The sequence below is a fragment of the Fulmarus glacialis genome, unplaced genomic scaffold, assembly GCF_000690835.1.
Source record: "Fulmarus glacialis isolate BGI_N327 unplaced genomic scaffold, ASM69083v1 scaffold37810, whole genome shotgun sequence".
NCBI lineage: Eukaryota > Metazoa > Chordata > Aves > Procellariiformes > Procellariidae > Fulmarus > Fulmarus glacialis.
In genome coordinates this window covers 1-9,871 of record NW_009188933.1, presented here as the reverse complement: position 1 = coordinate 9,871, position 9,871 = coordinate 1, and the positions used below count along the sequence as shown (strand labels likewise).

Sequence of the window (9,871 nt, the reverse complement as noted above, 5' to 3'; positions counted from 1 at the left end):
ATGGGCCGCGCTGCTGTCACACAGCTGCAGGTAAGAGCCCGGGACAGGTCCTGAGGGGCTCGGTGCTGCGGGCAGGGTGGGCAGGCAGTGCTGGGGCATTTGCATTAAGATATACGGCAGTTCCTTGATGGCTCTGTAGGGTTGTGCACCACACCACCCTCTCCCGTGCGGCTCAGCAACGGTGTGGGAGCAATCAAGGTGCACAAATGCTGCTTGTACCTGAGGGGAGGGGCGTGCTCTGTGAGCCCAGCTAGAACAAGCCCCTGGCTACCGCTGCACCCAGAGCCAGCCCCAAAGTGCAGGGCCAGAAGGCTGAGGCTATGCCCGCCATGCTGCACAAACCAGGCACCTGTCTCCCCTCTAACAGCGTAGTCATGCCAATGACCGGGGTCATGCTTACACCACATTAACAGCCCAACATTTACTCAGAAAACTTTATTGTATCAAAATCCCACCTTAAAAAAGTGCAAAGAAGAGTTGCTTTAGGCCCTGTGCCTGCCACGCAGCAGGGAAAGCAGGGCCAGCAGCCAGCGCCCAACGCCCCGGCAGCAGTCAGAGTCATCAGCCATCTTCCAGCAAAATCAGCCTTGCTCTGCGCTGCCGCAGCGGTAGCGAGTGGGCTCTGCCACGCCAAGATGCTGGCACAGGCTGGTGCGTGAGGAAACACGCTGTGGGCAGCAAGAGCCTCTGCCATTAGCAAATGCCCCCAGGCAGTAGGAAGCAGGGCAGCAGCACGAGGTCCCTCTCTCCTTCCCAGGCCAGCCCCAGGATACGCTCCTGTCTACCACAGGTGACACCCCCGTGCAGTGCAGGAGAGGAACCAGCTCTCAAGCACTTTCTTCCCAGATGCCACATCCTTACCCCCTTTAAGAACTCTGCATGTGGGATAAAACATTGTGAGTTAACCAGAAACTGAGCAAAGTGACTCTTTACAAGGAACTGAGGGGGAATTCCTTCCCCTGTACCATCCTCCTGGGACATTACCACATGCCCTCCTGCTCTGTGCACAGCTCCCCAGTGTCACTGGTTCTAGCCATTGCCGGCCAGGAGCCGGACCAGTAGGCCCCCCAGCAGGACAGCAACGGCGGCGGCAGCAGCCAGCACCCGGCGGATGATCAGGGCCCTCCATACCACAGCGGGAGGAGCAGGGACGACAGCAGGCTCCTCCTGTGTGATGAGCTGGTGGTCAGGTTGCCTCTCGCCTCCCATGATGCTCTCGGGAAGAACCACAGTGTCCGCGGTGTCCGTCTCAATGGAGATGTAATCTGTGTAACAGAAAGGTGAGTGCTGCAGGGAAGCCGAGCTGCAAAGTCAGGGGATCCCAGTCTGATGCTGCACAAGCGCTGGTGATGGTCCTGAGGGTCCTTTCCCAAGGCTCAGGGACACTGGGACATGCCGCAGCAAAGTGGCAGGTGTCCCCAGGTAAGGTAGACGCTAGCTGTCAGTCCAGGCTCTTTCCTGGAGCAGCCAGGGTGGTGACAGGGGTAATGAGATATCTTCTACCCCATTACTAAGTACAGGAGAAGTGCCACTGGCCTGGGACCAGCACCAGACACTGTGCTCTTTCCAGCCATCTGGGCCTGCAGGACAGGCACAGCTGCCGTGACCGCGAAGGAAAGGAAGGGTTGGGTGGAGAATTCGGGCTCCCTCCCTGTTGTCAGGCCTGGTTACATACCCACAGCAGATGTTTTGTTAGCAGCTGTGCCATTGGAGTTCACATCTTCCAGTTGTTTTTTCAGTCCAGCTCGGACTTGAGCCTAAAAACACACGGAAGAGTTGCTCTTCTCAGAGCAAGGATGTCCTGCCCAGCCAAGCAAACCTAAGCCTCCCACCTCCACTCTCCCAGAGCAAGCATGCTCAGCACCAAACTGCTCCTCCGCTACAGGAGAGGGACAGATCCCGTTTCACTTTTGCCTCCTCCCAGAGGGCTGTGGTATTGTACTGGGACAGGAACTCACCTAACACCTTTTAGGAGTTACTAGAGAGAAGCACAAGTCTCACCTCCTCTGCAGCTTTCTTCCAATCCATGCGCATGACAAAAGCCAAGAAGGAAAGGGCTTGCAAAGAGATGCAAATGATCATCCCCACCCACAGACCTGCAGCAATGGAAAGTTACTTCAGGGAGGGCTTGAGGAAAGCCTGCTTTTGCCAGCCGCTGCCAAAATGCCCGAGGACTTCAGTGGGGTCAGATTATTGCTCATTATTAGATTATTGCCCAATTAGATTATTGTCTAACCCAGTCTGGATGGGACAGCTGCCCTGAGGGGCAGTGAGAGGAAACAGCTCCTGGGGGGGTCCTATGCTGGGAGCAAGCCTGGATTTACCGGACCATCTCAGCTCCCATTTGATGGGGGCTACTCAGAGCCTGCCTCAGATAAACACTTCAGTGTGCAATCCAGCCCCACCAAGCCGAAGGAGGATCTGAGCACAAGTTCCAGGGCTGAGCCTTTGCTCAAGGCACAGGGTTTGGCCCAGCAGAAGCAGTGCTGGCAGCTCGTACAAAGCCAGACTCCCAATGCCAAATGGAGGACACATGTACCTAACACTCCCATCTTAGCCGCAAACATCAGTGAGATGCCGATGGGCAGGCCGATGGCATAATAGCCGATGGCGTTGGCGATAGCACCCATCTTCTGCTTCCCTGTGCCCCGCAGCACGCCGCCACAAGTCGCCTAAGGAAAGCAGGCAGAGGGATCAATATATGGGACAGCGCGTGCTATGGGAGGTACCACCACAGGAGCTCCGGGGTATGGCACGGCCCTGGGAATAGGGGAACCCACAGCACTGTCCCGCAGAGCCAAGAGGTACCAAAGCCACATCACAGAGCACATGGTGCAGGGCTCCTCTCCTTCCAGCTGCCAACCCAGGCGCAGAATGTGGAGCTGTCTGCAGACACCGAGAGGCAGGCCAGTGGACCCCATCGTGCTTTCCAGACTGCCTGGGTCCCTCTCCCAGGGACATGACAGGAGGAAACAGGCTAAAATTACTATCTAACAAGTTGTATGAGCACTATGCTGTGAGTACCTGATACCTCTGAAGATCCAGCTGCTCACTTGTGCTGCTCTGAGAAGCTAGTAAAAAGCTGAAGCCTTGCCAGGGGGAAAAGAGGGAGAAAGAACTGGCTTGTTCTGCAGCAATGCCAACGGGCAACTACCAGCACAGGGGACACCAAGGTGCTATAGGTAATGCAAGCAGCTGCTTCGACAGTTTATCAGTTTGCTTCTCTGTATCGTTTTAACAGATCAAGAAAGAGCTAGAGGCAGCTTTGCACTCTCCATTGCACCCCAACCTGCAGAGAGGAATCGCTCCACATACTGGAATACTCACTGCTGCTGCATCAAACAAGTGGAATGGAGCAAAGATGATCATCACTTTGGACACCAAGATAACGATCTCCCTGTTGGGAAGATGTACGTACTGGTCAGGGAAAGCAGCGCGGCCTGGTCCCAAGGGACTCTGGTTCTGACATATCTCCCTGGCCAGCTGCAAAGCCTGATCCCAGCCCATGAGACTTGAGGGGATGTGTGCAGCTGGGTAGTGTCCCAGTGTCAGCAGCATCCGTGCTGCCCAGTGACACTGGGCAGTGGGGAGGAACCTTTGGGGAACATGTTTGCCAGATGGAGGTTTATGAACTCTATCTGTCAGCAGCTTCTGAACAGCTCCTGGGATATAAATCATACCCTCCAAGAAGGTAATAATACTCAAAAGAAAGCTGTTAACCCACTTGTCATTGGTGAAGATATATCCCACCACGTCCTTTAGGGTTTCCAGCAATGTTGCAACCACCACAGCAAAAACTTCTGAAAGAAAAAGAAATAGTCAAATTGCTTGCCCCAAGGGCAGCATGTCCTGCTCCTTTATTCCCCTCTGCAGGGCCTGGGCTGACCTGTGCACAGGAGGGCAGTGACACAGGAGTTCTTGGCTTGCACCACATTCCCTGATCCCAAGGCATTGCCCACTCTGACACTCGCAGCCACGCTGAAGCCCAGAGGCACCTGAGTAGCAGGAGACAAGGAGGAGGTGAGTGGCGAAAGAGCTGCAGCAATTTTCTTCTTCCTCAGCAGGGAATTTGGGGCAAATTGGCATTGCTGCAGTAAAGGGATTTTCCATCTGCAGCCCACCCCTGGATGTGCAGCTGCACAGCAGGCCTGAGAGTCATCACCTGCCTGGTACCAACTCCTGCTTCCCTCCCCAGCCTTGATCTGCAGGGCCATCGTTTGGGGGCTCCTCCCAGGCTGATCTCGGTTTAATACACCCAGCCCTTACCATGTACGCCGCAGAGGAGAGCTCATAGATGACAGACTGCGCGCCCAGCTCCACCACACTTAGCAGCCCTGGAAAAGATTCATCACTTCCTTCATTAGGTCAGAATTAAACTCCTCCTTCGCTGACAAGGAGGCAGTGACTACAGGGTTCCCATCTAACAGATGCAGCATCCTGCAGAACCAACCCTGTAGGTGAGGAGGCTGCTGGCAGGAGGTGCTCTGGGGACACACTCAAGAGGCAGCCACCAGAGCAGGCATGGCTGGAGGATGACCTGTTGAACCAGAGAAAAAAGAGGATTTGGACTCACCTGCCAAGAAGCTCCCAATCTCAAAGGTCCACCACTCAATACACATCATAAGCATTCCAGGCACCGCCAGCCAAATAAAGGAACCCCAATCCAGGAGGCAGTCCTTGGTCCAACCTGCAATGAGGAGGTGAAGCAAAATGGATGCATGTTCTCCCTCTCCTTCCCTGAAAGGGAGCCTTATGCTCTTCTCGACGCTCTCTGAGGATAATCACCACCACAGATCACAGGACATCAGCCTAGTCTTGCTGCTGTACCGTGCTGCATTCTTGAGATAGGATGATCAACAAGAATGTGCTTGGAGCTACAGTAAAGGCCTTGAGGACATGGCTACAGCATCTTCCCACCATGAGGGGATGGTAATCCCTTTGTTGGGTGCTGGTGACAGTGCCAAATCCCCAGGGCCAGACACTGGTATTTTGAAGGATTAAGCTATGAACAGTACCTCCCCAGGTCTCCACATGGATCTTCTTCCACCACACATAAAGGAAGAGAAGAATAGCCTGGGTGTACTGAGAAACAGTGTTAGCCCAGGCAGAGCCCCTGGGGAGAGAAAACAGGCAGATTACAAATGACATCCTCCCCAGCCTCCTCAGCTACAGCAGGAGAGACCTGGTGGCACCCATACAAGCCTTGCTGCAGATATGGGGCAGATCCCTCCAGCCTTATCTTTGCAGGTTGGTTGGCTGGGGGCAGAGGGTGGCAGAACTGGGCGCCCAGGACAACCCCCACAGCCCTGAGCAAACCCCTGCACCCCGGGGAGAGGTTGTCACCACCTCTGCTCACACTTACACCATGCCCAGCTTCAGCGCATATAGGAAGAAGGCGTTCATGGCCACATTGAGGATGTTGGCTGCAATCCCTGTCAACACCTGAGGCAAAATGATCGCCTGGAAGCCAAGGAGAGACTTTGGAGTTTGCTTCCCCAACACTGCCCAAGCCCCATCCAGCAAACACAGGGGAGACCTTCAGCAATGCTCAAGGAGAAAGCCAAGAAGGCAGCTCCCGCTTCAGGTAAAGCTGGATTGTGTTAGACATGCAGAAGGTAGCAGGCAGGGCTCAGGAGCTGGTGCAATCAATAAAATGCAGAGTTGGGAGGTAGCAATGGGGAAATGGAGGTAACTAAGTGTGGTTCCCATGAGATCTCCCTGCCCTGCAGGGCCGGCTGGGGGGCTCTGCATCACGTGTTCCTCAGCCCAGCTCTCCCCAGAACAGGGTGAACTTAGATCCCCAACTTTAAAGGTATTCCTAGGAACACGGATAATCTATGGCCCAGAACCTGGCTAGTTATACAATACCTGACTTAGTAAATATCTTGTTTGCAGCTGGTACAGAAACGCCGCCTGCAAAAGCGAGGATTCATTTCATCAGCTATGGTTCAACAGCCAGCTACCATTTAACACTCACTGACAGGTCCTTCCCTCAGCTCCCCACACCACCTTCTCAGGGAGCCCCAGCCAGGCACGCTGCCCAACACCCTGCTCCTGCGGTCTGGTTGAAGCGTGGCATCTGCCAGCACTGGCTGCACCCAAAGCCAAGAGTAACAAAAGCCACCTCCCATTCCCACTGGGAAAAGAGATCAGTCTCCAAATGGGAAATCTCCTATGCTTCCTCATCAGCACGAGAAAGCCTGGAAACCTTGGAAGAAAGGATTAACCTACAGACCCTTATTCCCCAGGGGTACTGCTCCCTGTCTTAGAGGAGTCAGAGCAACTAGCCAAGAGCCCAGCAGCTATGAGTGTGTGCAAACAGCAAGTTGCAGCCTTTATCTATCTCAGATCTAAGAGTGAACCCTGGAGCCCCTGGTTCCAATGTCCATCGCGAGTTACATGTTGTGCAAAAACGTGGCCTGCAGTAAAACCCTTTGCACAGCAAGATGAAAGAGTGCATGTTTGCTGGTCCAGCAGCTGATGGCCAATACACATCTGTTAAAGGCCCAAGATCACAGGGCACCTTGTAAAACCCTAAACCATGCTGCCCTGTGATCCACACAGCAAAGAGCCTCCCTCCTTTCCCCTAACGTTACTGAGGGTTACAGAGCTTCTAACAGCTTTAGCAGCAACTTACAGGAAGCGCTGGAATAAAGATCATCACGTAGACCTGAGTTAACCTGGAAAGACAGTTGTTTTCCTCAGTTAATGATACAGCTAAGCAAGAGCTAAGCCAAGCAGCGTTGCACTCAAGCTCCACAAAGCCTTGATTTCAACACTACATGGCAACCCACCCACAGCCAAATGCCTCATCCAGAAGGGCTCAATCTCAGTCCTGACCTGGAGACCTCGGGATCCTGTCGGATGAGCAGGAGGATCCGCTCGGTGTTGATGAAGAGCGCCCAGCAAGGGAAGCAGCACAGCAGCAGGATGAGGATCCCCCGCTGCAAGATGGTGCCCATCTGCTTCAGGTTCTTGCCACCATACGTCTGAGTCAGGAGAGAGGACCAAGGTGAGCGTTACAGGGAACCAAAGGGTCTGGGCAAATGCCCAGGACCCAGGGCAGCAACAGGCTGATTAAATGCATTTCCCATGCCCTGCAGTGGCTAGTGCCAGGCTGGGTGGGTTTAACTGGCTCTCAGGTGGATTGCACACCCCTTTGCTGCCCAGGCACAACCCAGGGCTCCTTGGGGAAGCTGCAGGGAGGGAGCAGGCTCCAGCCAGTGCATCTGTAGCCCCAGGCTGGCTGGAAGCTGCCATCCTCCCACCCTTTGTGCCCAGATTACACTGCACAGGAGGTGAGACACCACTAATCGAACCCTGTCAGGCACAAGAAGGCGGGGAGCTGCTACTGACCTGGGACATCAGTGTGTCGCATGCTGAGGCTAAACCAGAACCGATGGAGATGCCCGTCACGTTGATCACCTGGAGGAGAGACAAGGGACTTGGGGAAGGGAGAGTAACGTGGGACCTGGCCCAAAGCACTGTGTCCCTCCCAACTGGGTGGGGAGACAGTTCTGCTACGAGTTTTTGGGAAGTTTCCAGCCCTACGCTATTTCTCAGAATAACACATTCTTGTTACCTAAATAGCTTCTTTCCTCTGGTGTGGAAAAGGATCCTCTAGCAAGGGGTAAATATCTAAAGGACCACAAACAGCGCTGCTCCTAGCCACATGCACACCCCCAGGTCTGGTGGGTCCAGAGAGCTGGTCACAGGCTCCAGCTCCCTGCCCAGGTGCTGGCCTTGCACTGGCACAGTCACTGACTGCTCAGTTCCCACCTCCTGCCTGTGCTCAGGGCAAAAGGAAGACCGGTTTGGTGGATGCAATGTTTGCGTTGCATCAGGCTGTGCTTACACACAGGGTCCTCACATATACATTCCTACAGGTTTTGGTTTTTTTAATTCTTCTTTTTTTGGTGACACATAATTTGTATGTTTTAAATCGGAGCAGAATCGGAGTAATACATACGGAGACGGCCAGCATCACAGCATCCAGCTCGGCTTTCCCCAGGTGACCACAGAAGATGGAGCTGACCACGCTGATCAGGAACCCCAGCAGCTGGGCGACGAACTAGGATGGGAGGAGGAGACAGTGAGATGAGGACTGATTAGAACTTGAGGGAACCACCACCCCCCCAGGCATTGGGCTATGAACAGTCGGGTTTCCTGGTGTCACCGTGGTGCCTCGCCCCAAGGCCAGGGCTCTGCTGTCCTGGGAACCCATCCCTGCTCGCCAGCACTGCTGGGGCAGAGGAGCCAGCTCTAGGACTCACACAGGCTTTCGGTGGCCTCTACCTGCCCTGTGGTATTTCGGTGTTATGCAGCCAATCTGGCAGATGACCTTGTTTACATGGGGCTTAACAGCTTCACTACAAATCCTGTTTTCCAGGATGAAAGATGCATAGAGAGGGAAAAATCAAAAATCCCAATGCTTTTCTGCACCTCTCTGCATCTGGGGAAAACTCTCCTCCCAAACCACAATGTCCTTGCCTCCTGGAGAGACGCCAAGTCCAGCTTGCTTTTTCCTTGCCAGGGGCTACAGCAAGGCTTAACGATGCTGTAGCAGAGACTGCACTTCAGACCTCATTTTCCCTTGGCAAGAGGATGCCTCCTCTACAGGCCTCCGAGGCACGGAGTCGTGGCACAGCTAGAACCAGATGGTAGGAGTTAGAGACGTTTATACCCGCTGAGGGGTGGGCACGGCTGGGGACCATGCCCAGGGTCCGCTCATGCTCCTTTCCACCCAGCAGTTAGCAAGCCGAGAGCCCAGCGCGCTGCTGAAGAACCAGCTCCCGTGGGGTCAGAGGAAGAACAGAAGAAAACCTTCTCCTCTCCAGACCTCCCACCGCTGCCTGCAGATGCAGTCTTCCTGCCAGGCCCGGGCATGTTCAACCTGCTGTGAGTAATCCCCGCTGGAGGGGTCCATAACTCCACGATCGTTCCAGTGCAGGGTTTGACATGAAATGAGAATTAACTAATGACAGCTGTAGGTTTGGTTTTGAGGTTATCTGCGCACACAGAGAAGCAGGCTGTGCCGCAGGTGGAACGGTTGAGAGGACTGAGCTAGGGCTGATATATTCAGCTACAGAAACTGAAACCCGTCTATACTTCCTCTGCTGCCTGATCACAGCAGGTCAGTGCTTTGTTGTCAAAGAGGACGGCTCTGCGAAGTTCAGCTGCTGGTACTTAGTTACCGGATAGAGTAGAAGATTCAAAGCACAAAACTTCACGTGCAATGGGTTTAGGCTAGGGCTGTGGTACACGCTCCCCTTTGCGGAAGCCTCTGCAAAACGTGCTCAGTGCTGCGCCGTCGGTCCCTGACTACCAAAGGATGGATCTCCTTCCAGACAAATGGCAATCCAGGGAGGATTTCAGGATGGTAGGGTACCTTTGCACCCAGAGTCTGCTGGGAGGGCTGGCCAAGGAGCTGGCATCAAGCAAAGCAACTTCCTTGTCACCCAAGGGGTAGGTGGCAGTGCCGCAGCTGCAGAGTGGTTTCACAGAGCAATTTAACAGCTTATTCCCCCTCCCCAAATCCACTGCTCTTCTCTTAAAGCCGTGCTGCCAGGTCCTGCTGGAGCAGGGCGCGTGGAGCAAGCTGGACAGCAACAGGAATTCCTGTGGCAAAGCATAAGCACTCGGATGACAATTAAGGAACGAATGGTGGCGTTTTAATTCTAGCTGTGCCTTCAGCAGGCTAGCAGGCATGGACTGCAGGAGGGAGGGACCGGGCTGGCCCCTGTGCGGACGGGGAGGAGAGGTGAAACCCCGGGCCCGCAGGCCGAAGGGTGATGAAGCGGCGGCGGCACGGCGGGGCAGGGCTCAGCCCGCTCCGGGGGCCGAGGTCTCCTCCACAGCCCGGGGTGGCCGG

At 54.6% G+C, this 9,871-nt stretch overlaps 1 protein-coding gene across 1 annotated transcript; it reads right to left on the bottom strand.

Moving 5' to 3' along the window:
- Nucleotides 1–1,029: 1,029 nt before the first annotated feature.
- SLC47A1 (solute carrier family 47 (multidrug and toxin extrusion), member 1) lies at nt 1,030–8,071 on the bottom strand (the record flags this gene model as incomplete). The annotated part of the gene is made up of 16 exons (XM_009580433.1): nt 1,030–1,265; nt 1,676–1,757; nt 2,002–2,096; nt 2,540–2,672; nt 3,328–3,397; nt 3,725–3,800; nt 3,887–3,995; nt 4,267–4,334; nt 4,574–4,687; nt 5,016–5,113; nt 5,363–5,460; nt 5,869–5,913; nt 6,638–6,680; nt 6,841–6,989; nt 7,357–7,425; nt 7,970–8,071. Coding segments are annotated over 16 exons (1,587 nt in total), but the record flags the coding sequence as incomplete, so codon positions are not given.
- Between the last annotated feature and the right edge of the window lie 1,800 nt (nt 8,072–9,871).